Source organism: Triticum urartu, chromosome 2A, assembly GCF_056163025.1.
Source record: "Triticum urartu cultivar PI428250 chromosome 2A, HENAU_Tu73, whole genome shotgun sequence".
In the NCBI taxonomy this organism is placed as follows: Eukaryota; Viridiplantae; Streptophyta; class Magnoliopsida; order Poales; family Poaceae; genus Triticum; species Triticum urartu.
In genome coordinates this window covers 347,205,206-347,225,195 of record NC_141874.1, presented here as the reverse complement: position 1 = coordinate 347,225,195, position 19,990 = coordinate 347,205,206, and the positions used below count along the sequence as shown (strand labels likewise).

General features: G+C 43.1%; 1 protein-coding gene across 1 annotated transcript; it reads right to left on the bottom strand.

The window, feature by feature from the left end:
- Positions 1-411: 411 nt before the first annotated feature.
- Positions 412-1,831, bottom strand: LOC147985054 (uncharacterized). The gene is made up of 3 exons (XM_087541383.1): positions 1,485-1,831; positions 764-831; positions 412-668 (listed from the first exon to the last, which is right to left on the bottom strand). Exons 1-3 carry the CDS (start codon positions 1,829-1,831, stop codon positions 412-414), a joined length of 672 nt encoding a protein of 223 aa, XP_087397509.1.
- Positions 1,832-19,990: the final 18,159 nt, after the last annotated feature.

The window sequence follows — 19,990 nt, the reverse complement described above, 5'->3', positions numbered from 1 at the left end:
TCAACTTTTGAAGCGTTGTTTAGCAACTCAAATTTTACTGATTGTTTTCAACATTATGTTTTTCCGTACAATACTGAATCAAAACTACACATGGAACATCCCTGTGTGATTAGTTGCTTCATAACTAGTACTGAAGAGCCGCCACAAAGTTCCATTCACAAGCTACTTTGAATCATAAACAAAATATGAAGCTACCAAACTTATATAACAAGATAAGCAAACAATGTACTTGATGATATAAGCAAACTTGTTCAACCGTGACAAGCATGACATAAGCAAATTGGTTCAACCCTGACACACAAGACATAAGCAAACTGGTTTGACCTAACAAGAGCAAACTACGAATTTGAAACAACAAGATAAAAGGCAAGCACAAGCGCAAGCAACATGACGACAGACTTTGATGTCTCTTCAGCCCACATAGTGGCAGTGGTAGTAGGGGTCAGCCTCCTGCTCTTTTGAAATTTCCAAACCTGTTTTGATGTTGTCAATTATCTTCCATGACTTGTAGGTGGCATACGCATCTATCGCCGCGTACTCGATGAGGTAATTTGGCAGCGGGCTGATCCCCCACAGTTTATGGTCTTCCTTTCTGTCGATCTTCTTCTTCATGTCTTTGTAGAATGGGTGGATGACGATGGCTGCAACATCAGCCAAGGAGTCGTAGTCTTTTCCGGTGCATGGAACTCTCCAGTTGCACTGAATGTCGATGTACTTGATGGGGTTGATCAACAAACCAAATATCTTCAGCTTCTCTTGTCACCTTCAATGCTGAAACCAGAAAATGTGAACAACTTCTCATGCTTTAGCATGTCGTTGAGGCGCTTGGGCCTGCAAGGGGAGAGACATATTGAAGATTAGTATTATTTTGATGTTTGAATTCTTCAGTTTTTTTTGTTTTACAAGTGATGCATCCATGAAGTAGATGCTTATATAGTATAATTAATGGATGAATGTACTTCAGAAACTAGTAAACAAAGTTCTGAAATTAAATTCAAGTACACCGTGTTATTTTTCTTTTTGGAATATATACAGTTTGAGTCAATGATGTATGTGCTGCTTTAGTACTAGTTTAGTGTACTTTTGTTGAATAGAACAACACATACCAGTGCTTCACCAAGTTCTTAGTTCTTTGCTTATGAAAATAATAGTAGACCAACTTCAGAAACTACTTCACTGCATCAAGTTTAGAAACATCTTTTTAATACATCAAGTACAGAAACTAGACTATTGGATCAAGATCACAAACTATACTAGTACATCAACTTCAGAAATTAATCTTCTATGAGATTTTCAAATAGTAATCTAGTGCATCAGGTTCAAAAATACATTATAGTGCATCTACTTGAGAAAGTGCAGTAGTGCATCCACTTTCACAAACTACACTAGTACATCTAGTTGGGAAGCAAGTTTAATGAAATTTCAAGGATATAGTACTAATTAAACAGATGAACCAAATAGGGCAAATGAGTAGGATGGTTCACCATTTTGTGGCTGCTGCGATGTGGTACACCAGGCAGAGTTCCTCCATGCACAACTGCAAAACTGCTGCTCTTTGTGGAGGTTCGTCTTCCTTGGTGTACTCCACATCAATGCCGATGAACCTAGGATACAAGCCGCCAGCCTTCTTCCAGAGCTTGTTGATCATCTTGTCGGCCTTGTCTGGTTCGCTAGTGCAGACGATCTCCAGCATCTCCTTATCGTGGAGATCAACCCCTGTGAGGGTTCGGGTGTACTCGCGCTTCTCGTCGGGGATGTGAACGTCGTTGAGGTTGCTGCTTTGGTCAGACGTCTCACCATGATGATGCTTGGCAGATGGTTCCTCCACCATTGCTCTCCTTCGGTGACTGTGGGCTTGGCAGAGAGAAGTTTCTGGGTTGTTTGTAGTGGAGAAAGAAGTGGCAATGGTGGTTCTCGAAATGAGGTAGAAATGGAAGACAATGGGTTATTTCAAGTGTCTGGACGGGGATGTGTGGGAGGCGGTTCGTCGGGGATGTGGGGGTAGTGTTCGTGGGGCGCAGTTGCAGTCCGTCGTGGCAACCACCCAGTGGGTGCCGCGGTCGGTGGCCTGGAAGAACCAACCGTCGAAGCCAATTTCTTTGCTAGGGTATTTACTGGTCACACTGACTAGTCTTGTCAAGTTGTACTTATCAGCTGCTTATCCCACTTGCATGTCTTAGGGTCAGTGATGCTGGCATTTTGTACTGTTTAAGAGACGTATACTTTGTGATGTTTTTCAGTGTGGAGGTTAAGTCTTGTTTTTTTTTGCACCGATGTCTTATACTCAGGTTTTTTTACTATCACACCGATCCGTCTAGTCAAGCTGTACTTATCATCTGCTTATCCCACTTGCACGTGTCAGGGTTGGTGATGATGGCGCTTTGTACTCCTCTACTGTGGGTACTTGGACTAGTGATTGAAGTGTAATTGAACTTACCAAATACAAGTTCAGACTATGTGTGTCATGCTAATCTTTTATTTTTTTTTGTTTTTGAAAGGATTGTCTATATCAACATAATCTTTGAAAGTATGTTTATAGATAAATTAGTTTTTCATCAGTACAGGTGTATTATATGTGCACTTTCAATTTTTTCTATTTGCTTGAGGTAATTATTTTTATGTACTGACGGACTTTCTGAACTAGGACTGGCAGAAACAGTCATAGCTTGTTTTAAAATAATGTTGTGTGAGGTGTTCATGGGTGTGTTTGGTTACTCTGCTTTGTATTGACGAGTGAGAATTATCAGTACTGATGTACTATAAGAGTTTAAATTCTCCTTAACATAATTTTGATGAGTTACTGGTCGACAGTAGTATTGACGTTACATAAATCCAGATCAGTTTTTTCAAATATATTTGTGACTGCATTCAAAAGGTTTATCAAATGGTTTACATAATAATGTCACTGGTCCAGCGGGCACAAATCACAAATTATATCTTAACTATAGTACTGATCGAGAAATCGATGATGAAGCTAAATAAGTTTTGGTAATGGTAGTGTTTCTGATATGATTCCTCATTGTGTACTGAGGCAACCAAGAGTACAAACTTATTTTTGAATTGACGCAGCGGCATAATCACTATGGATTCTTCAGTCTTGAGCTCCTTCTAACTGACCTCAAATGTTGTCCCTTGTCGGCGTCCTTTCTTTCTTGAGCCTTGGCAACTTCATCGCCAGTTTCAGTTTCCTCATCCCCAATACTGTCATCTTCATTGTGTTTGTCTGATTGGTCGTCATTCTCGTCAAACTCTTCTTCTTCATCCTCTTCTTTTGATTTTTTGGAACTCTGGACCTTGCCTTGTTTCTGTTCAGCACCACTGACCTCCTTGCCCACTTTGCATGTGCGGGAATTATGTCCGTCAGTCCCCCCATACTTGCTGCAAATGTAGTTGTTACGTGTGTCGTCTCCATTGGTAGAAACCTGGGCGGCTCCAATCTGCTTCTACAGCTTTTGCTTGTTGACAATGGCATATGTGTGGAGTGGGCATGTGTGGTAATTATGATTGGTCACCACGTTGCAGAATCCGCATGCCCTTATCCCGAGAGGTTTGCCGTTCGGGCCGAATTCCACGCATCTGATGGCGCATGGCGGCTTTTTGGCTTCTACTTTTGCTGCTTGCGTCTCACTCTTCCTCCCCTTTGTGTTTGAGAATATGGGTGGTTTAATTACCCTTTCCTGTTGCTGCTGGCAGGGTCTCCTGTTGTCATGTCATTCGCCTACAGCACCGTCAAGCTCATGATCTTGCACGTGAGCATGTTGCTGCTCTTGACTGTTCACATGGGCAAGCTCTGGTTGCTGTTGCTCCTCTTCCCCGTTGTCGCAGGGGTCAATAGCTGCCATGTGGTTCATCTCGGATAAGATTGTAGCAATATCCTGCTCAATGGCTTTGTTGTCCGCGACATTGCCGTTTTCAGCAGAATGCGTGGCGTTGAGTTCTTGGTCAAGTCTTTCCATGACGACCCATGACCGCGCCATTTGCTCTTGGCTTCTCAAGATTTTTCTGTGCAACCTCATGTTCAGCTGCAGTAGTGTGCTTTCAATGTAGTATTGGGAGGCCTTGTTTGACGCTACTGTCCTCAAGTCATTTTTGTTGAATGTTGGCTGGATGTTCGGGTGTTTGGTGTATCTCCTGAGGATGTATTTCTCTGGAACGCTATTAGCCTTAATTGTCTGCATCCTGCACAGGACATGCAGGCAGAAAATACCTGTTTTTTGGAAGACGTGCATGTTTTCTGTCATTTCATTCGAACAAAAACTTTGCAAAAATAAGTACTACAGTATGTAACATCTTTTTTAGTCCTCACCTATGTGGTCCCACAGCTTGCATTCGCAGTCAAGTATTTCTCCCACAGGGTCTGCAACCACCTGGAACGCGTGCTGAGACCACGCAAACAGTTTTTGCGGTTGGTTGTAGCGCACAAGGTACTTTGTGGGCTCTTCCGTCTCTATCACCGTGAAGAGGGTGCTCAGTTTTAGCCTTTTTTATCTTGCTGTACACAGCTCATGAGTAAAGCTTTGCCATCTCAGTGTCAAACCCATAGAAGGTTAGCATGTTTTGTTCCTTCTACGCTAGCAAGAGTGATGAACAAATTATTAGTTTTCTCGCAGCAAAAACTTGTCTAACTAAGAAATATTTATTTTAGTAAGCATGTTATTTGTCTTACGACAGGTGACAGAGCTATACCCGGTTACCCATTGTCTCCTGGTTCTCTGCCTGCCTCCTGGTTTTGATGCGGGATTTACCTGGCTGACAAACTGGTGCATGTTTTGTTTTTCACTTACGAAGTTCTTCTTGAGCACATAGTTCATGCTCTCACTCCGTTGTGTGGATGTCATTTTGGCACATAAAATTTCTTTGAAGTAAGCTGATATCCATTTCTCGCGCTCGGTTCACATTGCCACCATCGTGGCATCATCATGGAGGTTGTACTAATCCATGAGTGCTTTCCAGGAAACCTCAAACTCAGTTGGCATGAGGGGCCAGTTGAGGATTGTTGTAAATTCATCCTTAAAGTCTTTTGTGGAGGTTGTACAGGTATGTGAGGTGTTCCCTGTACTTCTTCATAATGTGCCAGCGGCATAGCTTGTGTACTGTATCCGGAAAGCATTTGATATCACCAAAGCCATTGTCAGGCACTGGTTTGGTAATGAGAAAAGAGACGTGGAGTGATCAACAAATGGTAGTGCATATATACAAATAGAACTGACATAACAATTTTACTATGTTATTTTCCTTTGGGGGGGGGTGTTTGGCGGTTGTACCTGTGAGGATGCATGTAGGAGCCTTCCCTCTCATGCACCTTAAAATGTTTTGAATAGCCATCTGAATGAATCTGCATCCTCATCTCTTATCAGGGCGAAAGCAAAGAATGTAGTAGGTAAGTGGTTGTTAGTACCCACAAACACCCCAAGTGGCATATGGTATTTGTTGGTCTTATATGTGGTGTCAAACGTTACGCAGTCACCAAATTCTTGATATTCCTCTCGGCAGCTTGTGTTCACCCAGAATATGTTCTTCACTTTGTTGGACTCATCAAGTTGTATGTCGTAGCAGAATTCCTTGTTTATCGCTTTCATCTCCCTAAAGAGGTTGACAATCTTTAGGACATCGTCCACATCATCCATCCTTGAATTCTTTGCTTTGCTATATATTAAAAGTGAACAGTCATTCAAAAATGCATGTTGAACTGGCATCAGGTCATGCGTTGTGTAATATGTTTGTACTGACAGTGGAAAAAAGACAGAGGGGGTTTCTGGGAGGAGAACAAGTTTGTACTTACATGTTAATCAGGTCTTTGGCATTCATTTCGAGGAAGTAGCTACCGGGTCATCACCGCCCAGTATGCTCATGATGTGCGCGTGTTCAATGCCTTTGAACTGCAGGTACTTGACGTACTCCAAGATTGTTTTGTCAAAGTTTTTGTGGGAGTGCAAGAAGACAAGCATTTGGGGGGAGAGCTGTAGCCTGTGCTTGTGTTCCCAAACTATCTCTTTTACAACAAGTGTTCCATCCTTTTCCCTCTCCAGCATCCTTTTAGCCCCGCAGTTAGTCCTGGTTGTGGTCTTGTTCCGCTGTGTATTTGCTTCTAACACCTTCGATTCATAGACTCCATAGCACGTGGAATAAAGGTAGACTCTCATGTTAACCTTGGAGCCTTCCGTGACAGCAAACCCGCGTGCTTTGCATAGACATTGTAGAAGCTCTTTGCTTCTTTGAAAGTTTCAGAGTGCATCTCTAGCCTTGGCAGAATGTAAGCTTCAATGTTAGGTGGCTGCACGCAACAGTGAGCAAACAAAAACATAGTGATGAAAATGTTAGATGGGGTTATCACGGTACTAGGGTATGGACTGTGCTTGTATGTTTTTTCTGAATGGATACTTACATGTGTATAGATCTGTGCTGCCTCCGGTGTTTGTTGTTCACCCTGGTGTATGGGAGAGGATGGTTTCACCCTCGGCACATGCTCTTGGAGGGAGCAATGTTGATGAAGCTCTCCGACTCTCATTGTACGACCGTCTTCCCTCAGATTCGTTGTGAGGTTGCTCCTGTCTATATGGCTCATATCTTCTGCTTTGCACCCTGCTAGAGTGGCGAACATTCCTGTCTCTTTGGCCTCGTCTTACCGTCGCAACCGCTTTTGCAGCACGGATGATTGACGTTGACGGATCGACTGGTGGAAGCGTATGTGTCCTTGCCTTTCTGCATGCACTAGGGAAGGAAAACATTTGTTGTTGGGGACATTGTTGACCTTGTTGCAGCCTAGTAGTGTTAAAGCTTGTATTCCCAGATACCGGTGTTTGCTGCATAGAAGAACCAGTCCGTGCTTCTGATGATTCTGGTGTAGCTTGAAATCTGCCTGTATTGTTGAAGTATCCTGTTGCTATTTCTGGTGTTACCCAACTAGGCGGTGCCCCATATCTCCTTGGCTCATCAAACTCTCCCTGCGTGTGCCACCTTGCATGTTTCTGCAATGACATTCAACAGTTTTGGGATTAATCTTTTTTGCATTTTCTCGTATACCTGATATGGGTAACATGTCATGCACTGAAGGTAACATACAAGTTGAACTTGCATCGCTGGGCATTATTAAACTTTGTTGTTTATTTTGTATCTGATGTAGTTTCAGCCGAATTGATGAATGAACATGTTCAACACTAATGTACCGATTTTAGCGCTGATGCATCTGTTATGCACAATTTTTTTATATCTTTTCCCTATAACTGATGCATAAACATTTGGTACACTGCTTGTAAACTAAACATTGAACTTCGGAGCAGTATACATGTCTTCTCTTTTTTCATCTACAACTTATGCATCTACATTAGAAGTACTAGTAGTTTATATATAATTGAACTTACTGTGTAACAAGTGTATATTTTTTCAACAACAGTCTTTTACTCGTTCGAACTGACGCAACTACACGACATGTACTATTAGAAATAACAACATACAACTTGTAGTGGTAGCTGAACCTTATATAAGGCGTAGTAGCTACTTGGACTGATGCATAAGTTTATGTTTTTTGACTTGAACTGAAGCTAGCATATTAGAGTTACTGATAGTAACCTCGAAATCCAAATTGTGCATCAAGTGGCAGGGGTGTAATGAACTGATGCAAGCATTTGCAATGTACTATCTGCTTCTGCATAATAGGAACATGTGTCACTGATGCAGCACACATGTAGTACTGACGAATCTAATAGTGTAACATGTAGGCAGATCATAGTGTGTCCAATTTTAAATTCAATCTTTTGCATAGCAGGACTAATGAACTGACAAAAACGTGGTATTTTTCTTCTGGCAAACCCAGATCTGAAAACATTTTTTGAACTGATCGTTTGTGCTTCAGTAGCAATCAGGCAGATTCAATTTTGAGGAAAATTAGTGTGGGAAGCAGACATCACCTGCAATGGCATGTTCTTGGATCTGATGTCTTCTTCTTCCTCTCGTTGGTGGAGTACTAGCATAATCTTGGAAGGTGGCACCATTGATGCAGGCAAGGAGCTTGGGGAGACGACGGCGCTCCTGCTTGTGGTGGAGCTCCGGTGACGAGGTCCGGGGAGGCAGCGGCTGGTGGAAGAGATCACGGATTCGTCGAAGGAGCTGCTGCAAGGGGGAGGCTGGTGGCGGAGATCACGGATCCCTCGAAGGAGCTCCGGCGAGGTGGGGGAGGCGAGAGGTGAGGATCACGGCCCCGGCGAGGGAGGGAGTCAGGAGGCGGGGATCACAACACCGTCGTTGCTTTGCCAGTGAGGAAGGGGATGGCGGCGGTGGATCCGTCGGCAGCCAGTCACAGCGCTGCGGGCTCCCTCGCTTCGGCTGACGTCATTGCTCACTCGACCACGACGGCTACCTCCGGCGGAAGGAGGTGTGTTGGGTTCGGGCTGGGTTAGGGACATTCTATGGTGTAGGCGCGACGCGCCCTTATATTGCCGATGGGAAACAAAATATTATTTTGTTACTAGTAACAGAATAGTATATATATAGGGAGAGAGAGAGTAACACTATTCTGATCATAGGATCAGAATAGTATTCTGATCACACCGAGCGTATATAGGGATGATCGAGTTGTTCCTGAGATTTTTTAGAAAAACCGGAAACTACCCCTACCTCGTGGCAAAAAGGAATATGCCCCCACCTTGCGCATCTTTCCCCCAACCCAGATCCACCTCTGTTGACGCACCCACCGCACTCAACCGCCCTGCGCCGCCATCCACTTGGCTACTGCCGCCCCCGCGCTGACCTCCAACTACGCCGCCACCGGAGCCCCTACCCGCAATCGCAACACCGCCAGGCCCCACGACCCACGTCGCTGACGCCCCTCCCCGTGGCCGGCGTCCCTCCTCCTCCTCCCCAACCTGGCACCTACCACATCCCGCGCGGCCCATCGCCCCATCCTCGCCAGCGACGGTGCCGAACCGAGCATGCCTCCCCACCTTCGACCAGAGACGGTGCCAAACCGCCGGAGCTGCCTCCACCGACCACCGGAGACGGCGCCCCAAACGACCCGCCGCCCACTGTTCGTTGGTAACGGCTCCCCAGTCTGACTCCTAGCTCCAGACACCACCTGGTCCCCCCACCTTCGCTGGTAGCTGCACCACCGACCGTCTCCTACTAGGGATCTGGCTGCCGACCACAGCCAGCCACCACCAGATGCATCGCAACACCGGCAGATCCATGCCGCTCGTCCGTCTATCGGCCGATGCCCCGACCTCTCATGCTGCTCACCTCCTCCTCGCTCATGGGTCAACAAAACAAGTTGGTTGCTGCAGTCCACTTCGTGCAACAACAGTAGCACGACTCCTCCAAGACGCATCTCACACGCATGGAGGTGGTGTGTCTCCGGCAGGCTCCTCTATCCTTGTGCACGACGTGTCCATGATTGTGTCCTCCCTCACGTTCCCTGCCCCATCCCTTCTCTCCTCTAGGTGGCCACCGTGTGGGCGCTCGTCCTCTTTGAAGGTATTGCTACCATCTTATGAAAATTGTCCCAATTATACATGCTACTATGGTGCGAGAACAAATCCCATGAGAAATAACTTGTTTGATGAGCAAGAAAGGTAAAAACAATGGATGCATTATGTTTGTAATTAAGTGCACTGCACCTGTTTGCTGTTATGCCTATGAGAGTAGGCTTTTTCATTTGATTGGTTTTTGATGAATTGTAGGAGTTCAATTAGGTGCTAAAAACAACAAGAAATGTTCAGAACAGAAAACCATGAAGTTCACCTTTATTATTGTTGGAAAAAATTAACACTTGTTACAGTATTTCACATACATCATTTTTTTATTCTTCGCAAGTTCGGGCCACCGAAGCGGCTAACTATTGTAACCGTGTTCAAAGGCCATACTAGGAATGCTTAAAGTATGTAGTGAGTTTGCTAAAAAACTCTCTTTTAACTAATACAAAGTTCGCTGCCTGATGGTTATCTGGATGCATCAACACTGGCAGATTATCATGTGAGAAGGTTAACACTATTCTATTTGGTCTGAATTAGCTATAGGTTTACATTAGGAATTAAATTAATCCATAACATCAGGAAAAATGCACGAGCTTGACTAGGATGGTTACTCTGGTTACTCTGGTTGAGTGGTTCTGTATTTCTGTTCCTCCAGGCATTCCATTCAGAATTTTTCACGAGAATGTCCAATGGAGCCACTTCCACTTGATTCTTGCCATTAGTCACCGCCCCAAACATCGCCGCGACGAGCCTTCCTCTCCCTATGTGTGCAAGCGTTCTGTGCGTGTGTTCATGCAAAAAATGAGTGGTTTTAATTTTGTGTATATAAGAGAAAGAGAAAGAAGTTGAAATATAAGAAATGAAAAACTTCAAAATATGTAACATGATAAAAAAGTTCATCTATGAAATTCACGTGCATAAATAAAATGCTAATTCACCATGAAGTTCATGTATAAAAAATGTTGATGTTCGTATCGAGTAAAAACATGCATTTCTAAAAAATATGGACTGAAAAGTACATGTTCGTTAATTCATGATGCTTACATGGTCGCCCCCGAGGAGTATAAACATAGAGCTCACACGTAACATAATGATAACAAAAGAAATGTCAAGTATTGTCCTCCAGAATAGTTCATACATATAATATAACCGAATTCGAGGGGTTCTAAAAAATTAAACCCGCCAATGAAAAAATGTACCTAAAAGGTTAAAAAACATTAAATTTCAAATTTAAAAAATGGAGTGCCTTGATGTTTATTCAAAAACTAGGATTCTTTTGTAACTAAAATAAACAAACTAAGAAGTCGAAATTAAAAGAGAGGATCGATTCGATGATTATACAAAATTCAGATTTCCTCGTTATTTAAGAATGGATACAAGAAGTTCAAAATAAAATAACACACTAGTTCGACGTATAAAAAATCAAGAAATTCAAATCCGCTGACAAGAAGATCATCGGAAGTTAAAAAAGGTAGTTCAAAAATAAAAGACCACTTAGAAGCGGATTTTCACCGTTTCTATACTAAGAAAGCAAGAAGTTTGAATTGAAAAATAGAGAAGTTCAAAAAAATATATAAAAAGGACTCTCTCAAAATTTCTAGAGAAAATGGAGTTTCCCAATTTTATTAAAAACCTAGAGGTTCAAATTTAAATAATGGGGAAGTTCATCGTTTATTACAATATCAAGAAGATCAAATTGAAAAAACCGAGCGATTCAATAAGTTTATAAAAATAGTTTTTTCCTGCTTTTAAGAATAAGACCTAGAAGTTCAACTTTAAATAATTGAGCAGTTTGATATTTATTACATAACTAGGACTTTTCCCATTACTAATGAATAACACCAAGAAGCCCAAAATTTAAAAAGATGAAGTTGTTTAATTTTTATAAAAAATCAGATTTTCCCCAATGCTAAAGATTAAAGCCAAGAAGTTCAATTCCAAAAAATGGAGTAGATCAATGTACATAAAAAAACTCAGGTTTTCACGTTACTAGAGATTAAAACCAAGAAGTTCAATTGAAAAAAGCAGAGCAGTTTGATATTTATTTGAAAAATCAGATTTTTCTAGTTACTAAAGAATAAACCAATAAGTTCAATTTTAAATAACTAAGAAGTTCGATGTTTCTAAAAAAAACCCAATTTTCACATTTCTAAAAATACACAATGAAGTTCAAATAAAAAGGGTAGAGCGGTTCAATGTATATTAAAACTCTGATAATTTTACATAGCCGAGAGAAGTTTAGGTTAATAACTGCCAGAAGTTCACGTACTACACGATGTGCATTTTGTATGAAAAAAATGAAAAGGCAAAGGCTAAAAGTTTTGTTGCTAGAAGTTCAAGTGCTCGGCCCGAGATAGTTCAAAAATATCTTGTGAGAGAGGTTGAACAAAAATATGTGACAGAAGTTCAAGGTGAAAACATTGGGAAGTTCAACTACTACACGGAACGCATTTCACATAAGAATATAAGAATAGAAAATAAAAGGCTTAAAAGGTTTGTTGCAAGAAGTTCACGTGCTCCTACTAGCATAGTTCAAAATTCATGTGGGAGACGTCCGTCGTTCATGTCTTCTCTTTTTTCATCTACAGCTTATGCATCTACATTAGAAGTACTACTAGTTTATATATAATTGAACTTACTGTGTAACAAGTGTATATTTTTTCTACAACAATCTTTTACTCATTCGAACTGACGCAACTACACGGCATGTACTATTAGAAATAACAACATACAACTTGTAGTGGTAGCTGAACCTTATATAAGGCGTAGTAGCTACTTGGACTCATGCATAAGTTTATGTTTTTTGACTTGAACTGAAGCTAGCATATTAGAGGTACTGAAAGTAACCTCGACATCCAAATTGTGCATCAAGTGGCAGGGGTGTAATGAACTGATGCAAGCATTTGCAATGTACTATCTGCTTCTGCATAATAGGGACATGTGTCACTGATGCAGCACACATGTAGTACTGACGAATCTAATAGTGTAACATGTAGGCAGAGCATAGTGTGTCCAATTTTAAATTGAATCTTTTGCATAGCAGGACTAATGAACTGACACAAACGTGGTATTTTTCTTCTGGCAAACCCATATCTGAAAACACTTTTTGAACTGATCGTTTGTGCTTCAGTAGCAATCAGGCAGATTCAATTTTGAGAAAAATTAGTGTGGGAAGCAGACATCACCTGCAATGGCATGTTCTTGGATCTGATGTCTTCTTCTTCCTCTCGTTGGTGGAGTACTAGCATAATCTTGGAAGGCGGCACCATTGATGCAGGCAAGGAGCTTGGGGAGACGACGGCGCTCCTACTTGTGGTGGAGCTCCGGTGACGAGGTCCGGGGAGGCAGCGGCTGGTGGAAGAGATCACGGATTCGTCGAAGGAGCTGCTGCAAGGGGGAGGCTGGTGGCGGAGATCACGGATCCCTCGAAGAAGCTCCGATGAGGTGGGGGGAGGCGAGAGGTGAGGATCACGGCCCCGGCGAGGGAGGGAGTCAGGAGGCGGGGATCACGACAACGTCATTGCTTTGTCAGCGAGGAAGGGGATGGCGGCGGTGGATCCGTCGGCAGCCAGTCACAGCGCTGCGGGCTCCCTCGCTTCGGCTGACATCATTGCTCACTCGACCACGACGGCTGCCTCCAGCGGAAGGAGGTGTGTTGGGTTCGGGCTGGGTCGGGGACATTCTATGGTGTAGGCGCGACGCGCCCTTATAGGGCCGATGGGTAACAGAATATTATTTTGTTACTAGTAACAGAATAGTATATATATATATAGGGAGAGAGAGTAAAACTATTCTGATCATAGGATCAGAATAGTATTCTGATCACACCGGGCCTATATAGGGATGATCGAGTTGTTCATGAGATTTTTTAGAAAAACCAGAAACTGCCCCCACCTCATGGCAAAAAGGAATATGCCCCCACCTCGCGCATCTTTCCCCCAACCCAGATCCACCTCTTTTGCCGCACCCACCGCACTCAACCGCCCTGCGCCGCCATCCACCTGGCTACGGCCGCCCCCGCGCTGACCTCCAACTACATCGCCGCCGGAGCCCCTACCTGCAATCGCAACACCGCCAGGCCCCATGACCCACGTCGCTGACGCCCCTCCCCGTGGCCGGCGTCCCTCCTCCTCCCCAATCTGGCACCTACCACATCCCGCGTGGCCCGTCGCCCCACCCTCGCCAGCGACGGTGCCGAACCGAGCATGCCTCCCCACCTTCGACCAGAGACGGTGCCAAACCGCCGGAGCTGCCTCCACCGACCACCGGAGACGGCGCCCCAAACGACCCGCCGCCCACTGTTCGTTGGTAACGGCTCCCCAGTCTGGCTCCTAGCTCCAGACACCACCTGGTCTCCCCCACCTTCGCTGGTAGCTGTAGCACCGACCGTCTCCTACTAGGGATCTGGCTGCCGACCACAGCCAGCCACCACCAGATGCATCGCAACACCGGCAGATCCATGCCGCTCGTCCGTCTATCGGCTGATGCCCCGACCTCTCATGTTGCTCACCTCCTCCTCGCTCATGTGCCAACAAAATAAGTTGGTTGCTGCAGTCCACTTCGTGCAACAACAGTAGGACGACTCCTCCAGGACGCATCTCACACGCATGGAGGTGGTGTGTCTCCGGCAGGCTCCTCTATCCCTGTGCGCGACATGTCCACGATTGTGTCCTCCCTCAGGTTCCCTGCCCCATCCTTTCTCTCCTCTAGGTGGCCACCGTGTGGGCCCTCGTCCTCTTTGAAGGTATTGCTACCATCTTATGCAAATTGTCCCAATTATACATGCTACTATGGTGCGAGAACAAATCCCATGAGAAATAACTTGTTTGATGAGCAAGAAAAGTAAAAACAATGGATGTATTATGTTTGTAATTAAGTGCACTGCACCTGTTTGTTGTTATGCCTATGAGAGTAGGCTTTTTCATTTGATTGGTTTTTGATGAATTGTAGGAGTTCAATTAGGTGCTAAAAACAACAAGAAAAGTTCAGAACAGAAAACCATGAAGTTCACCTTTATTATTGTTGGAAAAAATTAACACTTGTTACAGTATTTCACATACATCATTTTTTTATTCTTCGGAAGTTCGGGCCGCCGAAGCGGCTGACTATTGTAACCGTGTTCAAAGGCCATACTAGGAATGCTTAAAGTATGTAGTGAGTTTGCTAAAAAAACTCTCTTTTAACTAATACAAAGTTCGCTGCCTGATGGTTATCTGGATGCATCAACACTGGCAGATTATCATGTGAGAAGGTTAACACTATTCTATTTGGTCTGAATTAGCTATAGGTTTACATTAGGAATTAAATTAATCCATAACATCAGGAAAAAATGCACAAGCTTGACTAGGATGGTTACTCTGGTTACTCTGGTTGAGTGGTTTCTGTATTTCTGTTCCTCCAGGCATTCCATTCAGAATTTTTAACGAGGATGTCCACATGAGCCACTTCCACTTGATTCTTTCCATTAGTCACCGCCCCAAACATCGCCGCGACGAGCCTTCCTCTCCCTATGTGTGCATGCGTTCTGTGCATGTGTTCATGCAAAAAATGAGTGGTTTTAATTTTGTGTATATAAGAGAAAGAGAAAGAAGTTGAAATATAAGAAATGAAAAACTTCAAAATATGTAACATGATAAAAAAGTTCATCTATGAAATTCACGTGCATAAATAAAATGCTCATTCACCATGAAGTTCATGTATAAAAAATGTTGAAGTTCGTATCGAGTAAAAACATGCATTTCTAAAAAATATGTACTGAAAAGTACATGTTCGTTAATTCATGATGCTTACATGGTCGCCCCCGAGGATTATAAACATAGAGCTCACATGTAACATAATGATAACAAAAGAAATGCCAAGTATTGTCCTCCAGAACAGTTCATACATATAATATAACCGAATTCGAGGGGTTCTAAAAAATTAAACCCGCCAATGAAAAAATGTACCTAAAAGGTTAAAAAACATTAAATTTAAAATTTCAAAAATGGAGTGCCTTGATGTTTATTCAAAAGCTAGGATTCTTTTGTAACTAAAATAAACAAACTAAGAAGTCCAAATTAAAAGAGAGGATCGATTCGATGATTATACAAAATTCAGATTTCCTTGTTATTAAAGAATGGATACAAGAAGTTCAAAATAAAATAACACACTAGTTCGACGTATAAAAAATCAAGAAATTCAAATCCGCTGACAAGAAGATCATCGGAAGTTAAAAAAAGTAGTTCAAAAATAAAAGACCACTTAGAAGCGGATTTTCACCGTTTCTATACTAAGAAAGCAAGAAGTTTGAATTGAAAAATAGAGAAGTTCAAAAAAATTATAAAAAGGACTCTCTCAAAATTTCTAGAGAAGATGGAGTTTCCCCATTTTATTAAAAACCTAGAGGTTCAAATTTAAATAATGGGGAAGTTCATCATTTATTACAATATCAAGAAGATCAAATTGAAAAAACCGAGCGATTCAATAAGTTTATAAAAATAGTTTTTTCCTGCTTTTAAGAATAAGACCTAGAAGTTCAACTTTAAATAATTGAGCAGTTTGATATTTATTACATAACTAGGACTTTTCCCATTACTAATGAATAACACCAAGAAGCCCAAAATTTAAAAAAGATGAAGTTGTTTAATTTTTATAAAAAAATCAGATTTTCCTCAATGCTAAAGATTAAAGCCAAGAAGTTCAATTTCAAAAAATGGAGTAGTTCAATGTACATAAAAAAACTCAGGTTTTCACGTTACTAGAGATTAAAACCAAGAAGTTCAATTGAAAAAAGCAGAGCAGTTTGATATTTATTTGAAAAATCAGATTTTTCTAGTTACTAAAGAATAAAACCAATAAGTTTAATTTCAAATAACTAAGAAGTTCGATGTTTCTAAAAAAAACTCCAATTTTCACATTTCTAAAAATACACAATGAAGTTCAAATAAAAAGGGTAGAGCGGTTCAATGTATATTAAAACTCTGATAATTTTACATAGCCGAGAGAAGTTTAGGTTAATAACTGCCAGAAGTTCACGTACTACATTATGTGCATTTTGTATGAAAAAAATGAAAAGGCAAAGGCTAAAAGTTTTGTTGCTAGAAGTTCAAGTGCTCGGCCCGAGAAAGTTCAAAAATTCTTGTGAGAGAGGTTGAACAAAAATATGTGACAGAAGTTCAAGGTGAAAACATTGGGAAGTTCAACTACTACACGGAATGCATTTCACATAAGAATATAAGAATAGAAAACAAAAAGCTTAAAAGGTTTGTTGCAAGAAGTTCACGTGCACCTGCTAGCATAGTTCAAAATTCATGTGGGAGACGTCCGTCGTTCATGTCTTCTCTTTTTTCATTTACAGCTTATGCATCTACATTAGAAGTACTACTAGTTTATATATAATTGAACTTACTGTGTAACAAGTGTATATTTTTTCAACAACAGTCTTTTACTCGTTCGAACTGACGCAACTACACGACATGTACTATTAGAAATAACAACATACAACTTGTAGAGATAGCTGAACCTTATATAAGGCGTAGTAGCTACTTGGACTGATGCATAAGTTTATGTTTTTTGACTTGAACTGAAGCTAGCATATTAGAGGTACTGAAAGTAACCTCGACATCCAAATTGTGCATCAAGTGGCAGGGGTGTAATGAACTGATGCAAGCATTTGCATTGTACTATCTGCTTCTGCATAATAGGGACATGTGTCACTGATGCAGCACACATGTAGTACTGACGAATCTAATTGTGTAACATGTAGGCAGAGCATAGTGTGTCCAATTTTAAATTGAATCTTTTGCATAGCAGGACTAATGAACTGACACAAACGTGGTATTTTTCTTCTGGCAAACCCATATCTGAAAACACTTTTTGAACTGATCGTTTGTGCTTCAGTAGCAATCAGGCAGATTCAATTTGGAGGAAAATTAGTGTGGGAAGCAGACATCACCTGCAATGGCATGTTCTTGGATCTGATGTATTCTTCTTCCTCTTGTTGGTGGAGTACTAGCATAATCTTGGAAGGCGGCACCATTGATGCAGGCAAGGAGCTTGGGGAGACGACGGCGCTCCTGCTTGTGGTGGAGCTCTGGTGACGAGGTCCGGGGAGGCAGCGGCTGGTGGAAGAGATCACGGATTCGCCAAAGGAGCTGCTGCAAGGGGGAGGCTGGTGGCGGAGATCACGGATCCCTCGAAGAAGCTCTGGTGAGGTGGGGGGAGGCATGGCCCCAGCGAGGGAGGGAGTCAGGAGGCGGGGATCACGACACCGTCGTTGCTTTGCCAGCGAGGAAGGGGATGGCGGCGGTGGATCCGTCGGCAGCCAGTCACAGCGCTGCGGGCTCCCTCGCTTCGGCTGACGTCATTGCTCACTCGACCACGACGGCTGCCTCCGGCGGAAGGAGGTGTGTTGGGTTCGGGCTGGGTCGGGGACATTCTATGGTGTAGGCGCGACGCGCCCTTATAGGGCCGATGGGTAACATAATATTATTTTGTTACTAGTAACAGAGTAGTATATATATAGGGACAGAGAGAGTAACACTATTCTGATCATAGGATCAGAATAGTATTCTGATCACACCGAGCGTATATAGGGATGATCGAGTTGTTCCTGAGATTTTTTAGAAAAACCAGAAACTGCCCCCACCTCATGGCAAAAAGGAATATGCCCCCACCTCGCGCATCTTTCCCCCAACCCAGATCCACCTCTGCTGCCGCACCCACCGCACTCAACCGCCCTGCGCCGCCATCCACCTGGCTACAGCTGCCCCCGCGCTGACCTCCAACTACGCCGCCACCGGAGCCCCTACCCGCAATCGCAACACCGCCAGGCCCCACGACCCACGTCGCTGACGCCCCTCCCCGTGGCCGGCGTCCCTCCTCCTCCCCAATCTGGCACCTACCACATCCCGCACGGCCCGTCGCCCCACCCTCGCCAGCGAAGGTGCCGAACCGAGCATGCCTCCCCACCTTCGACCAGAGACGGTGCCAAACCGCCGGAGCTGCCTCCACCGACCACCGGAGACGGCGCCCCAAACGACCCGCCGCCCACTGTTCGTTGGTAACGGCTCCCCAGTATGGCTCCTAGCTCCAGACACCACCTGGTCTCCCCCACCTTCGCTGGTAGCTGCAGCACCGACCGTCTCCTACTAGGGATCTGGCTGCCGACCATAGCCAGCCACCACCAGATGCATCGCAACACCGGCAGATCCATGCCGCTCGTCCGTCTATCGGCTGATGCCCCGACCTCTCATGCTGCTCACCTCCTCCTCGCTGATGTGTCAACAAAAAATGTTGGTTGCTGCAGTCCACTTCGTGCAACAACAGTAGGATGAATCCTCCAGGACGCATCTCACACGCATGGAGGTGGTGTGTCTCCGGCAGGCTCCTCTATCCCTGTGCGCGACATGTCCATGATTGTGTCCTCCCTCACGTTCCCTGCCCCATCCGTTCTCTCCTCTAGGTGGCCACCGTGTGGGCGCTCGTCCTCTTTGAAGGTATTGCTACCATCTTATGCAAATTGTCCCAATTATACATGCTACTATGGTGCGAGAACAAATCCCATGAGAAATAACTTGTTTGATGAGCAAGAAAAGTAAAAACAATGGATGTATTATGTTTGTAATTAAGTGCACTGCACCTGTTTGTTGTTATGCTTATGAGAGTAGGCTTTTTCATTTGATTGGTTTTTGATGAATTGTAGGAGTTCAATTAGGTGCTAAAAACAACAAGAGAAGTTCAGAACAGAAAACCATGAAGTTCACCTTTATTATTGTTGGAAAAAATTAACACTTGTTACAGTATTTCACATACATCATTTTTTTATTCTTCGGAAGTTCGGGCCGCCGAAGCGGCTGACTATTGTAACCGTGTTCAAAGGCCATACTAGGAATGCTTAAAGTATGTAGTGAGTTTGCTAAAAAAACTCTCTTTTAACTAATACAAAGTTCGCTGCCTCATGGTTATCTGGGTGCATCAACACTGGCAGATTATCATGTGAGAAGGTTAACACTATTCTATTTGGTCCGAATTAGCTATAGGTTTACATTAGGAATTAAATTAATCCATAACATCAGGAAAAAATGCACGAGCTTGACTAGGATGGTTACTCTGGTTACTCTGGTTGAGTGGTTTCTGTATTTCTGTTCCTCCAGGCATTCCATTCAAAAATTTTCACGAGGATGTCCGCAGGAGCCACTTCTACTTGATTCTTTCCATTAGTCACCGCCCCAAACATCGCCGCGACGAGCCTTCCTCTCCCTATGTGTGCATGCATTCTGTGCGTGTGTTCATGCAAAAAATGAGTGGTTTTAATTTTGTGTATATAAGAGAAAGAGAAAGAAGTTGAAATATAAGAAATGAAAAACTTCAAAATATGTAACATGATAAAAAAGTTCATCTATGAAATTCACGTGCATAAATAAAATGCTAATTCACCATGAAGTTCATGTATAAAAAATGTTGAAGTTCGTATCGACTAAAAACATGCATTTCTAAAAAATATGTACTGAAAAGTACATGTTCGTTAATTCATGATGCTTACATGG